Raw genomic sequence first — 23,175 nt, forward strand, 5'->3', positions numbered from 1 at the left:
TTTCCTTGTTCTCCAACACTTTCTTACTTTCTGGCACTACAGGAAGCTCCAGGTTCCTCTTATATTTTCCCTACCCTGACTCTAGAATCAGCCATTTTTCCAGGGAGCCCTGGTCATGAAAAGAGCTTTTCTAACAGGGGGAGGGAGTGTCTGCAAACCACAGCCTGTGGCCTGTTGTTGCACAGAGGGACCCCCCAGCTAAGAATGCTTTGCTTTTCCCAACCCTATCTAGAGCATAAAGATTTTTACACCTAGTTTTTAGCATGGACTTTGTTATCCAGAAAACATCTTATTTTGAGTATTTTCTTTGTTAGAGCAGACTGTTAAGTCTCAGCTACTGGTGTTTTACTAAGAAATAAACTTTTCCTGAAAATCCCCCACGATGGCTAAGTGTTCAAATACACCAAAGGGAAGGCAGAGAGACAAGTTAACAATGCCACAATTTTTTTTAAGTGAAGCTATAGTACTTGAAGAAAAGAAAAACTCACCCAAACTCCTATGTGAGCAAAACACATTCTTGAAGTTTTTTCTAAAATAAACTTCAGTGAAGATCAGAGAAGTCTAAAATGAACTGCAAAGAGGACTAAGTTCTTTTTCAATAACAAAAGGTCCCTTTGTGAAAGCAATGCTGAAACACCATTGTTACAAGTGGGGTTGCTCTGGTCAAAGCCTGCCTTAAGTCTGTGCTACAGAACAAAATAGTTGTTGTCAAGAATCTGCAAGGTCTAAATCATCAAAGTCCAAAGCAGACCTCCAGGCATTTAACACAGGAGGTAACTTGGTGATTCTTCTCAAAACCAATCTGGAGGAAGTCAACCTTCTCTGGGAACAAGATATTCCCTAACAACAGCATACATTTGGCACTGGCACACATTTGGAAAACTAAACTGAGGAGCCTGAGGCACTGACAGCCAATTTTCTGTGAACAAAGACCAAGAGAGATCATCTTCTTCTCTTCCTCCTCGCAGCTAGCCATTCTCTCACCCAGTTCGGCCTGTGCTTCTCCACTGGTATTTATTTATTCTTAATAACTTTGCCTCACTCCCCTGACTCACACAATAAAAATTAAATATGACTCCTGAGGATTATATAGCAAAGCACTTTCACACACACTGTATTATATTGATTTTTAAGACACAGTGTGTCCAACTCATCTCTGAATTTCAGGTGCATCTCACACTTGAAACCAAGTTAGTTTAATTGGCATCATTTCTCCTTTTTAATGGTTCAAATATTAGGGTGTGACTTATGATTAATCTTATCTGAGATTTGATAAAATACGGTGTTAATTCACTTGATCATCGTAACATGTCTGCTCCACGTCACAGATGAAGAAGATATACCCATGAACCCACAGTGGGAAAGTGGCACGCCAGACTAGGGGTTCAGGGGTTCGGAGTGCAAGCCCCTACTCTTTCCTTGAAACCACACTGTTCTGCCTCAATATGGTTAACTTTTAACACTTAGAAACAGCCTAGTGTACTTTGAACTCAAGTCTATCACTGTTAATTAAGGAAGTTCATACTTCTGGGACTCTCCAAACTCCAAAAGCTGATATAAAATTACTTTTTCCTCTCCTTCACCCATAGTTTTTTACCATCACACACTACCCTACCCATTTGTTGTAAAATTAGATCAGGACTGCCTAAAGGCCAGCCCCATTATCTGATTCATGTGTCCCTAGAGTCATTAGGTGGGCGTGAAAAGCAACACCCATGTTAGAAACAACACATTATGCCAAGCTGTGCCTTACCTTTATACCATGCTTATTTCTATTACAAGACTGCAGTGGGAACTTGCTCTTTCTATGCAGATTTTCTCAATGTCTAACAGATCCATTAAAAGGACTCCACAAATTACTGCCTGAGAAATTTACTAGGTAGCCTCAAGTAGGCATTTTTATAGCTACCACTTTTAAAATCTTTATTTACTGTAATCTTCATCAGTCCAAAGTACTATGCTTTAAATATACGAATGAAGGAAAAACTCCCATAAAATGAGGAAATCAAACCATAGGCTGGAAGGTGAGATGGGTTTGCACAAACCACAGAGAGGAAGTAAATTCTAGACATGAGGAACCACAACTAAAATCCCCATGCCCCAGTGGTCAAACTAGAAACCAAGCCCCAAAAAGGTTCCTGCTTGTAACTGTTCAACTGTTAGAACACGATGAAGAAAAGCAGTTTTCCTTTAACATTCTCAGTCTATAGCATTGAGAAAGGAATAAATCAAACCCATCATCTGCCAAAGAAAAACATCAAAAACAACAGGAGTGTGGCCATATTTAGGCAACTTTACCAACTACAAACCAAGAACAAGGGCAATTAGGGGTTTGGGGTACTTGGAATGCCTCTCCAAGACACTGAGTAAAACTACTTGGTATCTCTACAGCACATTCTGTGAGTTTTCATTTTATAGTTTTCAAAGCATTTTAATAGCTATGTAGCACTTGATTTAATAAGCAGAAAGGTTGAGAAACGCTAAGAGGTAGGTACATATTATCTGTTTTAGAGACAGGTAATTTGGAGAATGCAATTTCTCAGCAATGATTCAGAGTAAGTCAGGAGTACTACCTGACTATTAATTCAACCATTATAACTCTAGCCCAATTATCTGATTCATGATCTCCAGAACCTCAAGTGGAACTTGAACCATATGTAATTAACTAAAGAGGTACCTATGAATCCATTTTTGGATTAAATAAAAATTTGTAAAGGCCCACAGATAAGAAATGATGATCAATGTCTAGATCCATTAGGGATTACAAAATGCTGATATTCTAATTGTGTCATTCCTTCTTCACTTACTAACTAATAGACTTTTATAAAGAGAAATTTCCTCATATAAACTATTTGATAACCCAGTGGGGTTCAAGTCATAAAGGAAAGGTAGGCTAGATACTTAAATCTTTCTCTGTCAGTTTTTAAAAAAAATGGGTTGGTTTGTTCACTAGCATTCTCTGGCAATCACCAGTTAGGACGGCTGCTGTTCTTCCGTGGTATCATTATGAACTAATGGATTTAGACTACCTGGCCTGTTTCTATCCGTTGTGGTTATTCGTACTGATGCTCACATCGTGCCCCCTTTAGCCAGCAGGACTTTCGAAGAGGTTTGCTCCCCGAGTCCTGCAACAGGGCCCAGACGTCTTGGATTTCCTTCTTGTTTCCTGGTGTGTTCCATGCTCTTCCCCCCCCACCCCCCCCACACCCCCCTTCAGTCTTCATATCAATCATTTCCCTAAGAGTCTTGGTTTTTTTTAAAGTGAACTGCTCATTTAAAGATCCCAGTTTCAGGGAGGAGAGCCACTTATTCACTGCTGGTGTTACAACCACTTTAGAAAACAATCTGGCACCGTTTTGTAACACTTTGGTATTGCTGTGGTCTACGCAGTTTCCTCCCTAGGTAGATACCCTAGCATAGGGATCAGGAAACCATGGTCTTTGGGTGAAATCCTGCCCATGGTTTGTTTTTGTATGGCCTGAAAGCTAAGAATAGCTAAGAATTTACATTTTTAAACAGCTGTTTTAAAAAAACCCAGAAGAACAATGTTTCATGACACACGAAATTTATAGCTATAGCTAATAATGCAAAAAGACATTATGTGTCCCCAATAGAAAAACACCACCACCTATGAAATAATACTGCCCAAAACAAACACAAAATATAAAATCTGAATCTAACCAAGCCTCTCAACCAAATACCAAGGTACAGAAACACTGAGAATAGCAGAACATGTGAAATACCACCACAAGAACGTAATCAGCAAAATATAGGCTATGAAAAACACTTGGGGAAAGAAAACTGATAAACTGTAAAAAGAAAGACAAGAGATAGAGAAATGGGGTAGGGGGCCACAAACACTAAAACAGACTTAAAAGACATACCAACCATTGCAGTGTATGGATGTTATTTGAATCATGATTCAAACTATTAAATTATGACGTCTGAAACAAATTGAAATGTGAACACTGAATAACGGACCATATTAAGAAGCATGATTCATTTCTCCTAAGAGAGAGAATGGTAATGTGGTTATGGTTTTTAAAGTAGCCCTTATCTTTTAGAGAGAGTGACCTACTTTTAAGTGATGTCTGGAATCTGCTTCAAAATAGTATGAGGGGTGGAGGGAGTGGGCTGGAGCAGTATGAAAAAAGACAAGCCATAAGCTGATGATTATTCAGGCTGCGTGAAAGGTGCATGGGAATTCACTGTAGTATCTATCTAGTCCTGCAAAGGCTTGAAGGTTTCCATTTATTAAATAATTTTTCCCATCCATTAAAGAAAAAGTTTAAATAGAAAAAACGCAGATGTAATAATTTACAACCTATATTCCTGCCTACTCTTGATACATGCATCAGTTTGCCAGGGCTGCTGTAACAAAGTTCCACAAGCAGGGTGGCTTACACATCCAAAATTCATTATCTCACAGTTTTGGCTACAAGTCCAAGATCAAGGTGTCAGCAAGGCTGGTTCCTCCCGAGGGCCATGACAGAAGAATTTGTTCCAGGCCTCTCTCCTTGCTTCTGGTGGATGCTGCCTTTTCTCTGTGTTTTTTCATCAACCTCCTCCCTCCATGTGCCTCTGTATCCAGATTTCCCATTTATATAAGGACAGCAGTCACACTGGATTAGGGCCCACCCTAATGACCTCATTTTACCTTGATCACCCCTGTAATGACCCTCTTTCCAAATAAGGTCACATTCTGAAGTACTGGGGGTCATGGCTTCAACAAATGAATTCTGGGAAAACACAATTCAATCCATCTCTAGGATATATGTTTAAGTGAAAACAAGAAAAGACCAAAATCAGACATGGTAAGAATAGCAGGTTATCTCCCTGTAGGTAACTATTTGGCAGCAGCAATTACCTACAGGGAGGGTGGCGGGAACAAAGGCAGGAGGCACTCTATCCATTGATGTTTTTTTGACTTTTGTGTCACGGGCTTCTCACCATCCTTAACCTAACGTCCAAACTCCGTAACAAGGTTCACAGCATCCTTCATTGTCTGGCTACAATTTACCTCTCCAACCCTGGCTACCACCGCTCTTCCCTAACTGTACCACAAGCTATGATGGCCCTCTCTCAGTCCTTCCAGATGGATCTTCAGTCACTCAGTCTTGTATTCTCCCTTACCAAGAAACTCTATACCCCCCATTCATCCTCGCCAATCAGATCTCAGCTTGGAAACTGTCCTTGAGGTCCCACAGTTAGAGTCCCTGTCTTTGGACCCACAGTTACCCTGAATTTCCCCACGGAATCTATCACTCTATTTTTTTTTTTTTTTTTTTTTGAGACAGGGTCTTGCTCTGTCACCCAGACTAGAGCACAGTGGCATCATCATAGCTCACTGCAACCTCAAACTCCTGGGCTCAAGTGATCCTCCTGCCTCAGCCTCCTGAGTAGCTGGGACTACAGGCCTGCCACCACACCCAGCTAATATTTCTATTTTTTATAGAGATGGGGGTCTCGCTCTTGCTCAGGCTGGTCTTGAACTCCTGGCTTCAAGCAATCCTCTCACCTTGGCCTCCCAAAGTGCTGACATTATAGGCATGAGCCACCACACCCAGCCGATCACTCTATACCTTAAATGCCCATATGCCTTCCCCACAAGACTGCAAGCTAAATGGGGTCATGGCCCAGGCTTGCATAATCCCCCAGTGACCCCCAGTGCCTGGCATTCAGTTAGAAGTTGTCGGTGGGGAGAGGGAAGGAAGGAAAGAGAGAAAAAGGGAGAGAGACAGCAATGAAGGGGTATGAGCATGGATTAGAACAAGCAAGATGCAGAAAAGAACAGAGAGAAAGAAACCCATCACTACTCTCCTACTGGGTAACAGAATAAACTTATGTTTTCAGGGCCAAACAAATAATATTATAAAAGAAGCATTCCTCCAATGATTTTATGCTCTTACTTGTTAAGGATTTTCCACTACTAACATATACACTATATTGGGGCAGTTAATCACTTATTCCCCAGGTCTCCAAGAACTCCCACAAATCTTTATCCATTTTGCAATTCTTGTTTAGCAGTATAACTACTAGGTTATTTTCTTTAAAAATTAGGTTTTCTTAAAAAGTGGATATTCCCCAACTTACGTTCTCCTGTGATAACATATTTAACACATTTACTGACAGGCTCCTTTGCTGGTTAGCCAAGGCCTTTAGGCCTAGACTCTGACATTTGTTTAAGGGAAAAAAAAAAAAAAAGGAATGTCAATCGACGCCAAGATGTGACTCTAAATTTTAGTATTAATTTAAGTGTTAAATTTTAGCTTTAAGTTTTAGTCTCAACACCGTATGTATTAGTTAGCTGGGGCCGTCAAACCAAAATACCAAAGACTAGGTGGCTTACACAACACAAATTTATTTTCTCACAGTTTTGGAAACTAGAAGTCCAAGATTAAGGTGTTAGCAGGTTTAGTTTCTCCTGAGGCCTCTCTCCTTGGCTTGCAGATGGCCACCTTCTTTCTCACTGTGGTCTTTTCTCTGTGTGCACATGCATCTCTGGTGTCTCTGTGTTGTCCAAATGTCCCTATCTTATAAGGACACCAGTCAGAATGGATTAGGGGCTACCCTTATGACTTCATTTTAACCTATTCACCTCTCTGAAGGCCCTGTCTCCAAACACAGTCACAGATTGAGGTAGGGGGGCAGAGAAGCACAATTCAGCCCATAGCGCTGTGTAAATGTATTAATTTAAGAACACCATCCCCCCTGGTAAGGGGTCCATCCTTGACAGCTCAGGAATGGTATATCCTGCCTTGGGAAAGAATTGTGTCTGGCAAAGCAAGTATAAAGCGAGAGTCAGGTACATGTACAACTTGTCTGTCTTCCCAAAACTCTCACCTCAGGGAATTTGCAGGAGAGAATTATGTACCTACCTGAGAATTATTAATAAAACTGGCAGATACTGGGCGGGCTAGACAAAGGAAAGTCAGTAGAACTGAGGGAAGCTAAGGACTAGCAATCTTCCAAACTGGCCCTGACATAAAATCCATCTCTAAAACATACAGTTTGGGCCTCTTTTTTTTTTTTTTTTAAATAAGCAGTAAGTCCACCTTCCTCTTCCAATACCCTGACAAGTAGCTTTGCATCCCAGAGACTTAGTGAAACAAATCATCCCACTACTTGGGGATAAAAATTTGGGCAATCACTGCACATCACATATTTTTATTTAACATCTCAAAATCACAAACCCATCTATTATATAGGTTTCCTGTACATAGAATCTTAAGTCACAAAATGCTTTCCTTGCCTCTTAATGTAACAATATATCTATTTATAATAACATTAAAAAAATCCACAATCTCCCTAATGTATTCTAATATTGGAAAGGAAAGGGGAAATGAAGCACAGCACTAAATATACTCAACCACAGAGAACACACAGATCTAGCTGATCTAGTGGATGAATCAGAGATTCCACAAAGACCCCCCCTAAGCCAGAATATCAACGGCCTAGAAAAACAAATTGCACTGTGTGGTAATCACATGAAGTGTTCCTCTTGTTCAAAAGTGATTTTCAAGGTCAGCCAATCCAACTGCTGCCTCACACTTACAGAAAGGTTATATAATTTGAGTGATGATTAAATACCTGTGAATGAGATCATTTTATACAAAGATGCTGGTTTCTCTCAGCTTACTCCATTAAAATCTGTTATCAAAGAGTCACTTAATTCCAGTTTTAAAAACAATAATTAGGATGTAAATAACCACAGAAGAGCTCATCTAAGGCAGTACTGTTTGGCCAAAAAAAGTCAAGCTTGAATGACTTCTGTCAGCTACTGGACCCCCACACCCCAAGAAAATGATGGGATGGATATTTTGTGAACTAGAATTTTTCTCTCTCTTTTTTTTTTTTTAGAGACAAGGTCTTACTCTGTCGCCAGGGCTTGAGTGCAGTGGCCAGATGAGAGCTCACTGCAGCCTTGAACTCCTGGCCTCAATCGATCCTCCTGCCTCAGCCTCCCAAAGTGCTAGGATTTCAGGCGTGGGCCACCAAGCCAGGCTGTGAACTAGAATCTTAATTAAGTTGATGGCATAGTCTCATTGTGGAGTAACTCACAGTACTTAAATATTTGTAACAGCTTTGAACCAGGATCATCCTACACCCCATAAAGCCGGCTCAGAAACAAGAAGCATCTAGTTCCAGAAGTAGAAACTCAGAGCCAGGTTCCCAGCACTTCTTCCCTCATGACTACTCAGTTCAGAGAACCACCAATGTCTAGGAGAAGGATATTCTGTTTTTCCACACAATTCCACTTTGAAATCTGAAGAAATGGCCGGGAGCGGAGGCTCACGCCTGTAATCCTAGCACTCTGGGAGGCCGAGGTGGGCGGATCGTTTGAGCTCAGGAGTTCGAGACCAGCCTGAGCAAGAGCGAGACCCCACCTCTACTAAAAATAGAAAGAAATTATATGGACAGCTAAAAATATATATAGAAAAAATTAGCCGGGCATGGTGGCGCATGCCTGTAGTCCCAGCTACTCGGGAGGCTGAGACAGGAGGATCGCTTGAGCTCAGGAGTTTGAGGTTGCTGTGAGCTAGGCTGACGCCACGGCACTCACTCTAGCCTGGGCAACAGAGTGAGACTCTGTCTCAAAAAAAAAAAAAAAAAAATGAAATCTGAAGAAATGCATAGGTAAATCAATGGTGGTACTAGATCCACAACACTTAGCCGATACAATTTCTGCACAATATAGCCAAAGCATAGGAGGGATGCCCTAAATGTAAGCTGCTTACTTCCCAGGTAGAGCGGACCCTAAATAGCCTAGAAAAACATGTCTACCTTTTTTTTTAAATTTCCTGCTACATTTTAATAGAGACTATGTTCTCAGAATCCTTCTAGCTTCCTAAGGTCTAACTTAAATTCTTGCTAATATAACTGAAATGCAATCTTAGGAATGGGTCAAAGTTTCTCTTCAGAGAGAAATATAATAATAAATAAATAAATAATAAAGTTTTATTTTTTAAGTACCATCTTCAAAACTAAGCCAGAAATTGCTTGTAACGCTGACCTAGACAAGGTTCTATAGCACACAAAGGCAAGATTATCTAGGGTTTCCTATTTGATGATGCTTCAACTGATGTATCTTTACATCATACAGAAAAATAAACCTAAAGACAATTTAATCCAATAAATCAGGTGCTTCGAGATACCCAGCTGTCCAGCCTAAGATAAAAGACTTCCAGATGTTAAAAGGGCTGTGGAAGAGTGGTATCTCCCACTGAAACGGCTGCTCAATCACCCTACTGTGAAGCCCACCAATCAGCAGGCCCCATCCAACACATTCATTCATCCAACATTTACTAAGCCTCTTTTATAGGACAGGCACTGCTATAGGTTCTGAGAATACAAAAATGAAAAAAACCAAAGTCTCTGCACACACAGCTTCCATTCTCAACAGACAATAAGCAAATAAATAAATATGATACCTCCTATGGTGAGAAGCAACAAGGAAAAATAAAGCAGGGGATGGGGACATTGTTATTTTATATGGAATGACCAGAGAACATATTTTTTATATTATAATAATTCAAGTAAGAAATGATGGTGATTTTGGTCCGGAGGGGTTATAAAAACAGCTAATACCTAAATGTGCTTATTATTGTGCCAGGCACTATTCTAAATTCATCCAATCCCACAACCACCCTCTAAGGTAGGTAGTCATTAACCCCATTTTAAAACAAAGAAACTGAGCAATGGAGAAACAAAGTAACTTATCCAAGGTCACAGCCACTGCGTGGGGACACTGAGAGTGCACACCCTTCCCAGTCCATGACACTTCAGGGGCGAGAGCAGGCAATGCCAGGACTTGGCAGATGTGAGGTGAAGCAGGAGGGAAAAGGGCCAAGAAGGACACCTCCAACCCATTTTTTAAATTCCTGACTCTTAAACAGGAGCAGGCTTTCAAGCATCACCTGACATTTGAGAAAACCTTTTAGGTAAAAGTCAGTGCCCAACAGAAACAGACAAAAAGGAACTTGAAGAAAACAGACAATGCAGGGGGAAAAAAAAAAACCAACCATAATTAATATTTTCAGAAATAAGAGGAGATAATACACTCATGAGAAGAAAGATGCTATTTAAGAAGTGGGGAAGGGGGACCTGGAAATCAATGCAATAGAAAAATATACTCACATGGAAGAACAAAGAGACAAAAAGATCAACAGAAGTGAAGTGGAAGCTCATTCCAAAAAATCCAACATTCAACTGATAAAAGTTTTAAAAGGAAACAACAAAGAAAAAGAAGATAATTCTCCCCCCGAAAAGGGTGTGTAGGTATGTGTATACATATATATGAAAATTTTCCAGAATTAAAGCGCACAACTTTCCAGATTCAAAGAGCCCACTGAGTACCCATGTTAATGAATGGAATGAATGAAAAAAGACTCATACCAAGGCATAGCTTTACAACTTTTCAGAATCTAGACAGAGAGAACATCAAACGCTTCCAAGGAGGGGAAAAAGAGGCTACATAGGAAAGGAAATCAGATGTCCTCAGACCTCTCAATAGAACACTGGAAGGCAGTCAGAGCCACCACTCCAAGACTGGAACACGGGACAGAGGGCTCCACGACAGACCAGCCAAACACACTTAGAGGAGATTTAAATTCCTGCTGAGGAGCATGGGTGAACTAAGGATGTGCACATAAAAAACTGAAAAATAGATAACAAAGGGCAAGTCCAGGAAAACAAAAGATGTAAAAGAAATTTAATCATCATAAACACTATAGGCTCAGCTGTGAATAATGTCTGTGGTCATAAAAATATAAATAATGAATAGCGATTTAAACAAAAAGTTTAAAATAACTGTTGAGGAGAAGAGGGTATGCATGTGAATATATAAATCCTCTTCTTGCATAGTAGAAATTCAATATCTAATTAAACTAACAAACAGTGGTACAAGCAGGTCGTTTAGCAGCACGGCTAACACAGCTGCAGGACGGTACCACGAGGAGCAGGCAGTAAGGATGGGGAGGGATGCAACAGCACAGGGGCTTGCTATTTTAATTATAAGCCCTGGAAAACTATTTAACTTTTTAAACCATTTACACACATTATTTGACAAATATTACACAATGAAGCTCTATGCAAAGTATACATACATTGAGTTGCCCAGAGAAGGGCTCCTGCAGAAAACAGAGAGGATGAGAGTGAGAGACGCTGTTGCCCCCCAGGCCCTACAAGGGAGCTGAGCCAGGAAAAGATGGGATCAGGGCACTTATCAGGAAACTGGTCTTAAAGAACTGTGAGAAAGAAGAGAGGACAAAAATGACATTTGTCTACTACCCCACATATTTTTTAAAATACCTGTCTGTGAATCTTGAAAGGATATACAAAATATCTGCTAACGAGCAGCATTCTTGAACTCCATAGCAGTCAGCAGATGCTTAAAAGGGTCCAGACCCCCACAAAAGCATATAAATCAATGGTGCTTGAAGGATTTTCCATATTTACAAGGTTATGATTACATATCTTAAATGTCAGAAATATTTTTATTACCTTTAATTAAACGTGGCAACTTTATCTCAGAGGTAGAAACTAAATAGTTGCTCTTACAATTTTAAAAACAGTATGCAATATGGTTTTTTGAGCCTGATTATGGAAGTCAGCACTTTAGTTTCCTAATTTTCAATATGGAATTTTCTTTAGTAGTTCAAGAACCAATTTTATGATAAATAGTTTAAAATTTCACCTTAGTACTTTCAGAGAGTAAGCGGCAATAAATGTCTAGAAGGGACATGATTAGAGGTAGTCTATGTGTGTGCGTGTACGCATCACACTAACAAGTGGGTTCTCTAAAGCATGAGGCAGTTCACCTTGGTGAACAGGGTAGACCAGGTGTTAGGAACCCTCATTCCAGAATTAGATTTGCCACTAACTGGCACTAGGGGAGTGACTACACTGCATAACTCCTCTGGGCCTCAGTTCCTTCACCTGTAAATTGGCACTTCAGCTCTAAAATTCTATAGACAAGATTTATGATTCCAAAATTGTCTGAGTCTACCAAGAGTCTATGTGGCTAATACTGGTGATCAGATCTTTTATTAAAGTTAATTTCATTTTCCTGAAGGAAAACTAAGTTAAATTACAGATTTCCGGACTGCACTGCTGCAGTAGTCCTCTGGTAAAGTGTTCCCAGAGGACTATTTTGGTAAGTTTGTTATTTTTCAGTGCCTTACTAGCAATCAGTGTCCGGGTGTTGCATTTTAATAATAGTCTGAGGTAAGAGTCAAGCAGGACTCTGCACAGTCACGGACAGGCTGTATCCTTGGAAAGTAACAGTTGCTGTCTATGTAGAGAATCACTCTACAAAGGCAAATTGCCAGGGAGGAATCCGGAGGGGAATTTTTCCCCTTTGAAAGGAACCCGGGTTTTAATTTATTGAGGGTTCTGAGGAAGACTCCGCAATGCGAAAAATACTCTAAACTGAAATTTAGCAGCTAATCTGAGAGGCAACCAATAGATCACAACACTTTGGTTTTGCAATAAAAAGCTGAAACTACAAAATTTTGCAATTACTAGTTGGTTAAAATAGATATTTTAAATGTGCAAAATGATTGCAAAGTCATCCTTTACCTTCTAAGTCCAAGATGTCTTAGAGATTCACTTCCTATAATTAAAGGTTGCAATTATACCGTGTCAAACTCAAGTCTCCTGTCAGTATAGCAAAAATAGAAAAAAGTTTTGGGATGGACTTTGAACATGAACCTGAAGGGGGAAAAAAGACACAAACAAGCCTTTTAAAATGAAATTCAAATGGGGAAGATCATTTGGAGGCCAGGGGTTCAAGACCAGCCTAGGCAATATAACAAGACCTCATCACTACCAAAAAAAATAAATAAATTTCACCTTTAAATAAGAGCAATTTCACTCTCAAAAATTACTATCCTAGAGGCTTGCATTCTTTTCTCCCACCCAAGGCAAAGGTGTTGCCAAAAAAATAGTCTGTACTATAGTTTATGAGCTTATGATGTTCTTAATCAAACCCAACTGATTATACATACAATCATTATAATGTAGCAGTTTCAGAGATAGTTTTCTTTCTTTAGCTCATCACTAGAATATTTTGTACATATCAATACATCCACAGCAAATATATCAAAATAGAACTAGCTAAGAAAAAAGTACATATTGAAAAACATTAAATAGGCCACAAGTCCTAGGCCATACTAAAATAAATTAGCTTAGAAAAATAAACTTTTTTAAAGAATGGTGTTAACAACATGATATTATACTGGAGGAAGAAAAAACTCTGCAAGTTATTGTATAGACCTAGAATCAGCGGTTCTCATGTCTATCACCTGGGAAATTAAAAATGTCATTATATTATACCTGCTCTAGCAATTTCCTTGCTAGTTAATGCCACCTTGACTCAAGTTGCAGCAGGCCGAGCCTGGCAGCCCAGGGCTGGCACATCTATGCCACGAGGTTCTTAGCTCACTATTGCTGGCAGCTGACTGTCAGGCTACCAGCTCACAGTTTTTACTGATTATTTACACAGAATAGTCATAAGATGTAAAGAGGTTATTATTTATACTGACTTCCAGAGAAGGAGCTGAAGTTTATAAAAAAAGAAAGAAAGGTATTTAGAGTCATAAGTGTCTTCTACCCCGGAGTGTTTAAATTCCTTTGTGGTTATAACCTACGTACTTCTCACAGGAAGATTCTTCAGAACAGTATTCGTGCATGGAGGTCAGGATTAGTGATCTCTTCAGATTTCAGGTGTTGGCATTAATTTTAAATTTAAAGTTTACAATTATATCTAAAATTCTCCTTCCTTTCTTGGTTCTCACCAGTTACATGAGTCAACAGACTTCTAGTAAATAACTGATACTGTTTTGTATCTAGACAGCAGTCCCCAACCATTTTGGCACCAGGAACTGGTTTCATGGAAGACAATTTTTCTATGGTGGGGTGCAGGGCGTGCCGCCCCCCCTTGCAGTAAATAAAGATGAAGCTTCGCTGGCCCACCCACCACTCACCTCCTGCTGTGTCCCCCACTACCCCACCACCACCATTCCTAAGTTTTATGGAAGACAACTTTCCAGTAAAGTATTACAAATGCAGATTTCTGGACCAACCTCCAGAACTCTGATTCAGTTGGTTAGTTAGGAGCCAAAAAATCTGCATTTCTACAAACACCTAGGAGATCCAGATGTAAGCAATCCTGTTTTATAAAAGCATCTTTACTGTTTCCTGAAGCCTTTTCAGCTGATCAGAAGCTGGGATTTTTTTTACAGCAAAACAACAGGGGCCAGGGCAGTGGGAAGGGCAGAGGGGAAACAAGATGAACCATAAATTAAAAACTGGTGATGCCGAGTGATGGGAACATGAGCATTCACTATACTATTTACTCTACTTTGTGTATGTTTGAAATTTTCCACAATAAAAAATTAAAAGTAAAAAGAAAAAGCCCTGTAAACAAAACTGCTGTTCAAGAGATTTGCCAGGGAAAATTTTATCTGAACTTTTACCAATTCAAGGATTGCCTACAACTCCTTTCTACAATTTTTAATGCTGAACCTCCCCCCAAAATAACCTTCTCTAAATCTTTAAGCCAAAGAGGTTTCTCTCATAGTCTTATAAAGATTAGGCTGCTCTTGGAGAAAGAAAAATCAAATCTATTTCTCATGTATCTATCACTCTAAAAAGAAAAATAAAATCCTGCCAATATTATTACAACACATTGGTACCATAAACATGGTATTTAGAATATTTAGGGTAGTGTTTAACAGTTTAAGTGACAGGGAGAAAACATGGGCAGAGTCCTTCCAACTCATCTGTCTCTAAGAGGTCCTTTGTCCCTCCAAAACTGTCCTCTCCTTCCCTCCCCCAACTCCAAGGATTAGATATAGGAAGGAGAGGATCAAAACCCTATTATAAATGTCTCAGAAGCAATGAGCAAATCCAGCACCCAGACAGATCTTGGTTTCTAATATTCTCCAATAAAAGGAACCAGGGCTCCTTGGAGAAATGGCTGATTCCAGGGCTAGGGCAGGGAATATACAAGATGAGCCTGTAGCTTCTTGTAATGCCAGAAAGTAAAGAAGTGCTATTAAAGAAAAAAAAAAAAAAATGGGGTTATGTCAATGGGACACACAGGAGGCAACTGAAAGACCTTCCAATGGCCAAAGCTGGTACAACGTGAGCAAAAAAACAAATCTCATGGCACTGGATTAACCCAAAGTATAAAATAAACATTCATGTGTCCATACTCATATAAGTAAATGCTTGAATAAATAAATGGGGGGAATAGCTAAATCTCCCATACAGAAGAACTCCTCATAATGTCCATAGATACTTCCCCTTGAGGAGGCGGAGCATAACTGGCCACCTTTGAAGGGTTAAGGTGCACCCATACACTATGCAGAGGGGAGGAAAGAGTCATTTTGCAGTGGAGAAACCGGGCAAACACCATTCAGCCAGGTGATCAAGTGAAAAGTTATGCTGCAAGCATGTGCCCTTAACATGATGGATGAGAATGGCTCTCTAACTCTGTGGTCTTCCTCCCAAAAACTCAGACCCCCAGTCTAATCATGAGAAAAACATCACACAAACCCCATTTGAGGCACATTCTACCTGAGGGGGATCTGACCTGTCCTCCTCAAAACTGTCAAAGTCATTAAAAACAAGGAACAGATTGGAGGAGCCTAAGGAGACAGGATAACAAAATACAATGTGGTATTCTGAGAGACATTAGGGAAATATTTGATACTAAAAAAATCTGAATAAAGTATGGACTTCAGCTAATAATGTATTAATACTGGTTCCTTAGTTGTGACAAATGTACTACACTAATGTAAGATGTTAACAATAGGGAAAACTGGGTAAGAGATATACAGGAACAGTACTATACAGTACTATCTTTGCAACTTTTCTATAAATCTAAAATTGTTCTAAAAGAAAACATTATTTAAAAACAATACAAAACTATAACTGGCTTCATTCCAGGTGAAGGACTGTGACTGCATGCAAAGTCAAGTCCGTAGTAGAATGGGAGGCTTTAGCTCACACCCTCTCCTTTTAACAAACTCAGTACACACACGCTGGGGGTTCTGGTTTGGTGAACTTGGTTCTCCAGTATGATTTTCATCATCCTCAGTTACAAACTTTGACTGAGTGTCTACGATCTGCAACATACCACGCAAACACTAATACCAAGGATGTAATATACCTATACCAAAGACATAAGACATGGTCCCTGCACACTAGGTGAAGAGACAAGACTTACACAATGATACAAAGTGGTATTGTTAAGTCAAGTGGTAAACTGGTACAATGAATCTAAACCTTTTTTGATCACACAGCCTACCAATAAATTTTCTGTATGTTCCTTCTGTTCCATGTAAATTTATTTATTTATAAACCATACAAGTGTTAGTGTACCAATATAGTCTATACCTTAAAAAGCCATATTAAGTTGAAATTTTAAAAAGATAACATGAAAATAAATAAAAACATAAGTTCTAATGTTTTCATCAGGCACCCCTGGAACATCTTGCTCCACAGGGGCACATTCCCAGAGTTCACAGGGGCAGGGATCTCTAAGGGGGGCCAGGACAAAGAGCTCAGTAGGGAAGCTGGTTCTGCAAAGAGGTTAAAAAAACAAAGACAACCATACTTAAGAGAAGGAAAGAGACAGGCAACTGCAAAAGGATAATATATGGAGAGCTAGAAGATGGGAATTTGCACAGAATATAGTTTTACAGACTATAAACAGATCAATTTAGCTCTTAGGAAAGTCCCATGGCAGGTGGCAACAGGAACAACAGACACCTGACAGCAGACATCTAGATGCAATAACCTCCCTTTACCAAACTGGGGTCAGACGCAGGGAGCCAAGGGTTACTTTAGCCACAGCATATGGTCCTGGCACATCTATTTGACTTGAGGGTAACTCAAGCCTTTAAAAATAGTAAAACAAACACATATTATATAGTAAAATGCAAAATCTGCCAACCTGCCAAAAATAAAATGTAAGGTTTACCACCATCATTCCCCTGAAGGCCCAGGGAGCAGAAGGCCACAAAACCACAAAATCACTCTTTTGTGGTTCTGGGAGGAGAAACAGTCCAGATCAAAATTGGGCAGGAAGAATGAACTTACCACGTTGTGGTTTCAGGCACCTGAGACATTTGGCGTCAACTCACTTTTCCCACTTGAATCACAAAATCAAATGAGATTTGGAATCACTGCACCGTGCTAACTTTTGCAAAAAAAACTTTTTAAAAACACTGAGGTTATTTTTCTGATATGTCTGCTTTGTTTCAAATAATTGTAATGCCACAGCATGGTTCCAAATTAGTCACTTGCTACAATTTTAAAATACATCACTCCATTATTGTGCTTTGCTGACACACTGATTTTACCATATTTCCCTAGTTTTCTACAACAGTATTTTCATGTGAAGACTCAAAAGAAAAGTAGAGAATCGAATCTAAAAACAACCCTAGATACAGCAGTCTGTTCTAAACAGGAGTGTTGGTCTAGCTACTTACTTTCCATAATATTTTTTTTCATGTCTTAGTAAATAAAAATTTTAAAAAGAGTAACAAAGCACAACTAGTAGACTATAAAAGTATATGATTTTAAAAGAGAGAGAGAGAGATAGAAAGTGAGTAACATTAATCTCCTCAGTTTCTAGGGGGGAAGCATCAGCCCTGGGCTTGCTCTGCCATAGCTTGGGTTAATCATGCTGCCTTCAGGGACATTTCATTCGAATATACAATTGTGTTTGGGATCAAGGAAACTTCCTTTAAGAAAATTAAAACCAGCAACTGTTCACATGCAAGAGCTTTAGTCATCTTGAAATTTAAAAACAGGTTTATTACATAAAAGCAGACTAATCCAGATCATCCTAAAAATTCTTTTTTTTTCTCAGCCATGCACATCCTGACATCCTAAAAATTTCTAGCATAGTTCCTCAACATTATGAATTTCAAGTAGTGACAATACCAGCTTATATATCATACTTAAATAAACCAGATTTCTCTGTAAAGAATCTCCATCCACTATATAACAAGTTATTGTGAGTAACAAAGGTTTTTAAATCAGGTAAATTCCAGACATGCCATGTTAAGCAGCTACCACTTTAAGCTCCTTCTTTGAAGCCATACCACCTACCATTAGTCAATTCTATGATAACCCACCAAATTTACAAAGAAAAATGAAGAAATCTAGTGTGACAGGGCACACCATTGTGACATTCCCCTCCCACACATCACTTCAGGTAGAAGATGACGACATCATCATCATCATGGTTTTTAACGGTTGAGTTTTAAGAAGCCCAAAGGTCAGGTAAGTAATCAAAGGTCTTCAAGCTACTCAAGTGGCAGCAGAAGGCCTCACACTCAAGTCTAACTCCAAAGCCCAAGTTCTTTCCAAGATGCTGTGCTCCTCCCAGGATTGGTTTGTGTATTTTACCCTCAACTGGACTAAAACGTTGGATTCTTTTATATGTTCATTTAAAAGTCCTTGTAGGACTCTTTCAACGATTCATTTAACTGTTTCAGAACCCTGGACATCCCTTCTTTACATGACAATGTCTTTTTTATTATATGTACAGCTGTTATCTAAATGACACAGCACACAGACAGCAGAAAGGGCCCAAGGACTTTCTAAATTTCAAGAACACTCAGCACATTGGTATCAGCAAAACTGTCGGGATTTGATAACTTCAATGCTGATCAGCTACAAAACTACTGGACAGGCTTCCTGTTACTATTCAAATGAGCATATTTAGTTAACCCCAAAATATCACCATGTAAAAGCAATTACAGCAATCCCAACTGAAATAAAATTTCAAGCCTTATAGGTATAAATCCTGAAATAATCTGCATGAAAAGTCTGTTCAAAATAATTTTGATTTCTCAGAAACTGTTAAAATAAACACAAAAATTCATACTCTAGAAAGCATGTCCTTTACTTTAGAAATCTTTTTCAAGATACAAATCTGTTTGTTTAACCTAAAACGAGAGCCCCGGTTTCACAGGCTATCGTTTAATCAGTAGCTGAGTCCCACTGGCTTCACACACTTCCGTGAGGTCCTTTATCTGGAACTGCTAAAAGCTTCCTCTGTACTCTGTGACCTAATATGCTGCAGAACAATAGAAGTGGGTTTCCTTGTCTAACCACTATCCTAATATTAATAAGAAAGTGTGAGCTTAGAGGAATGCTTTCACGTATACAAGATCTTTATTTTGCATCCCAATTTATGATGTAAATCCTAAGAATCTAACAAAAGGTACATAAATGTTTTCTAAGAATGATCCGATGACTATGATCTGGAAAAAGGAACTGAACTGTAGTCACAGTTTGGTAATTTAACTCAGTGTGAAAACAGTAGACTTTCTCCCTTTACATAAAAGCTTCTCAGCAAGAACCAACAAGGTCTCAGTCCATGTAGCAACAAAGGCCCTTGCAGAAATACAGATTCTCAGGAAAAGAGGCTCCTAGACAGGGGGAGCATAAAGGCATCCCACCGCAATGAAGAGACTCAAAATAAAGTTCAACCAAGAAATGCCTTCTTGCCTTATGTGCAAGTACAATCTGTATATTTACTCAGCTTTATTATGATTGAACAAGTAAACATCTTTTTCAACTTCCAAACCTAGAAATGACTCCGGATGATGAAGATACCTTGGATAAATGAACTTCAGTTTAAAAGCTGAATTTTAGTGAACTGCCTCATTTCTTTCCCCATGCAAATAGGCTGGCAAAGGATAAAACTCAAGTATTTTTTTTCAACAAATTTTTGACAAACATACTTTCTCACAAGCCACCATCAAATTAAATAGTCTGAACTTTAAGGAGAAAGAATAAGACCAAGAAAGCAAAAGACCCTATGCAATGGGTCTATCCTTATTTGAAAATGGCTAGCACCATCTTCGTATGGAATACAGGCTCCTGGATCATCAAAAGCTTGAGAATTATATTTTCAACACATAACTGCTCTTTTATCTACCGTATATGTTTAGAAGGGGTTCCTCTTTCTTAGTCAGTGAGCTTGCTAGTCAGAATTAGCTCAAAGGTGTCTTTATTCTTCTTGGTCTAATATATCTTGATGAAAAATCCATCTCAGTTAACCAGGATCAATAATTTCTTTTGGATGAAAAAACAAACCCCTGAATCTATGTTTCATTATGCATCTTTCTCACAGAATTTAATCTGAGGTACCTGTTATTCATATGCCAAACCTCTAAACACATACCTATTCTCCAAGGACCAGAATATGAAAGAAAAGTCTGCAAAAGCCACTATAAATTACCAAATATTTCTTTATGCTTTATTTATGTCAAGATTTGATATTGCTATGTATGGATTAATTTTTCTGATTGCTTTGTTCTACAATACCCTAGGAAAACTCAGTTTTTTTATAATTCATGCCTCCATAAAAGAGTAAAAGAATGAATAAAAACCAGGTAATAGGTGTATAGGCAGACACATTTTCACAGGTTTCTGTAAAGAATTGATTTTTCAAAATATATAAAAATCTGATTGAGTGCAAAGTCATCCAGAAACTTCTTGAATCCCTTCACATAAATACTCGTTATACCCACTTTCCTACTCTAGTACTAATTTTCAATTTCAATATCTTTAAATATCAACATCATTATCTTTCCATATCATCTTCCATAACTTCCCAGGTACTTTCTGTGACTCTTACCTGGGTCGCCTACACACTTCTAATGACATTCAATTTTATCTATCAGATCAGAAAACAGAATTCACTTACAAATATTTGATCTAAGGCAGCAGCAGAAATTTACATTATATGGTACAATGATAACATTTAACACTCAACTAAAGGGCACTCAATGACATAACCTGGTGTAGCTCTGGAAGCAACTATTTGTAGCTTCCATTGTAGATTTGTTTGAAAAATCTCTTTACTGGAGACAGTAATTCCACATTCTGTACCCAATTACCATTATTCTAAAATAACTCTTGATCTCAAGAGTATTCCAAAACAGTTACAAGACTTGAAATGAAGTAGAAAAAAAATCATAGAAATAGGGGAATCTAAGACCTGGGTTTATGGCTCCGCCTATAATTTAGCTGTATCACCTTGGGTAGTAGGTCATTTGACCCCAAGCGCCCCGATATCTTCAACTGCAAAATGATGAAATTGGACTAAATTCTCTTTAAAGCCTCTTCCAACTCTAAAATTCTGTGAATCTATGAAATGTCAATCTCTTCCCACTTCAAAGATAAGCAGGAGATGATAGTAGCAAGTTAGCCTAGATTTTTTTTTTCCTTTTTTAAAAAAAAAAAAAGAAAGACCTAACTTGGGATGCTTTCTTGGGTTGAAGTTTTATTTAGGAAAATAAACCTCAAATGAAAACAATGTTGAGAAAATGGTGAGGAGGAAAAAAGCATATACTGACGTAGCTAAAATAGAAACTTCAATCACCCTTCAGCCAGTTTGTCAATAGTTATTCAAAGGCTGCTACTCTAATCACAGGCTTCCTAAAATAGAAATATTTATAGTTGTTTCCTTCCCATCCCCAGAGATTCATTCCGAATAAAAAGCACAATGTCTAAAATCAATTTACAACTTCAGAATAAGTTGCAGGGAGCAAAGGAAACTCCGCACAGCTCGCCAAGTCATTTGCATTTAAGTATGATTAGGGCTAAGAAACGGTTCTTATTATAAGATGTGAGAAATGCACAAGACGCAGGTGACATCTGGAAAGAGAAGTAGAATTGCCAGGAAGGGATAGAAAATGAGGACCTTTAGGCAACAGGTCCAGAACTGGTACCGCTGCCTACCCCGGGAGGGGTCGGTCGCTGCCACCTCGCTTGCCGCCCTCCGTAGCTCCAAAGGCATCGCCTCGCCCTCGCCCCCGCCCCCCCATCCCACGCCCCTGCGGCAGAAATCTTCCAAATCACTTGCTTCTCTGGGCCTCCCGCCCTAGGCAGGCCCTCCGATACCTTGGCGCCAAGGCCTGACTGGGCCTGGCACCCCCTCCCCCGCCGCCCCCGCCGCAGAGGACCCGCAGCCCAGTCCCCTCCATGGGCCCGCTCACCTGCACCTGTTTGCGGAAGTGGCGCGGCCCCGGCACTGCCGGCGGCCAGGAGGAGCAGCAGCAGCAGCAGCAGCAGCCGCCGCCGCAGCGCCGGCGGCCCCGGCATCTCGCCCACCGCGCGGCTCCGGGACCCGCTCTCCGGTCGCCTTCCTTCCGTCCGTCCGTCCGTCAGTCGGTCCTGCCTCCCTTCGCTGCCTCAACGGCACCCGCGCCGGCTGCTTCTGCGCACACGTTGCTTTGGCCAAACCTCAGTCCGGCTCCTGGTCCGCACCTGCCGCTCTGGCCGCACAAACACCATCCTTCCTGCCCGCCTGTGCCGCGCCGCCGCCGCCGCCTCTCAACAGCAGCAACGGCAGCAGCCCTGCGGAGCCGCGGGCCCCGGCAGCCGCGCTCCCGCCGCCATGATGGGCTGCGTCATGTGACGTAGCGCGGGGGCGGGACGCCGTGATAGACAGCCAGGCCAGCCACTCGTCAGTCCACTCTGGCCCGGGAGGCCCCGCCCCATCATCCTGAGGGAGAGAGAGGTGGCCGCCGGTGCGCCCCCTGCAGACGGAGGATTGCGTGGGCAGCAGGTAATACCGACAATTATTTTAAAATTTAAAAATACAGGAAAATGTAAAGAAGACCATAAAAATTATCCTGTTTTTTTCCTCAGTATTTTATAACATGCAAAAATAGGTCTGTTTTGTCTGCCTTTTTTTACCTGTCAGCGCTGTTTTAGGCTCTTCTCCTTAGGTTGACCTACACATCCTATCAGCCATCAAGGAGCTTTAGGTTTTTCATTTCCACAAGAAGAGAATGTATCTCCCCGCGTCACCCACTGACTCAGCTCCTGAGCTCAAGTTGTTCCCTCTGCCAAGAGTGCCCTTCTTGTCCCCTCTTGTCCACCTGGCAGACACTCTTCCTTTCATCTCTGTCAAGACTCACCTGAAGTATGACTTCATCGGTGAAACCCCGAGAGAAATGACTAGCATCTTCTAGGGCCCTACCCCGCTCTGTACAGACTGCTATCCCAGCTGCGTGTTCTATTGCGCCTGTGACTGTATGCTCCCTAAGGACAGCAACTAAGTCTGATTCAGCTGGGGTATCCCCAGGGGCTGGTGCAGGGCCTGGGTTTGAGAAGGTGTTCTCTAAAGAAATGGTG

The 23,175-nt window shown here is 40.2% G+C and overlaps 1 protein-coding gene across 1 annotated transcript in view; it reads right to left on the reverse strand.

Annotated features, from left to right (window-relative positions):
* The window catches only part of LMTK2 (lemur tyrosine kinase 2), a 92,669-nt gene extending 70,470 nt beyond the window's left edge, over window positions 1-22,199 (reverse strand). The window contains exon 1 of the mRNA XM_069486554.1: window positions 22,032-22,199. Within this exon, the coding sequence (XP_069342655.1) occupies window positions 22,032-22,137 (106 nt within the window). The 5' untranslated portion in view covers window positions 22,138-22,199. The remainder of the gene's footprint in view (window positions 1-22,031) is intronic.
* Between the last annotated feature and the right edge of the window lie 976 nt (window positions 22,200-23,175).

The sequence above is a fragment of the Eulemur rufifrons genome, chromosome 14 (assembly GCF_041146395.1).
Source record: "Eulemur rufifrons isolate Redbay chromosome 14, OSU_ERuf_1, whole genome shotgun sequence".
Classification (NCBI taxonomy): Eukaryota; Metazoa; Chordata; class Mammalia; order Primates; family Lemuridae; genus Eulemur; species Eulemur rufifrons.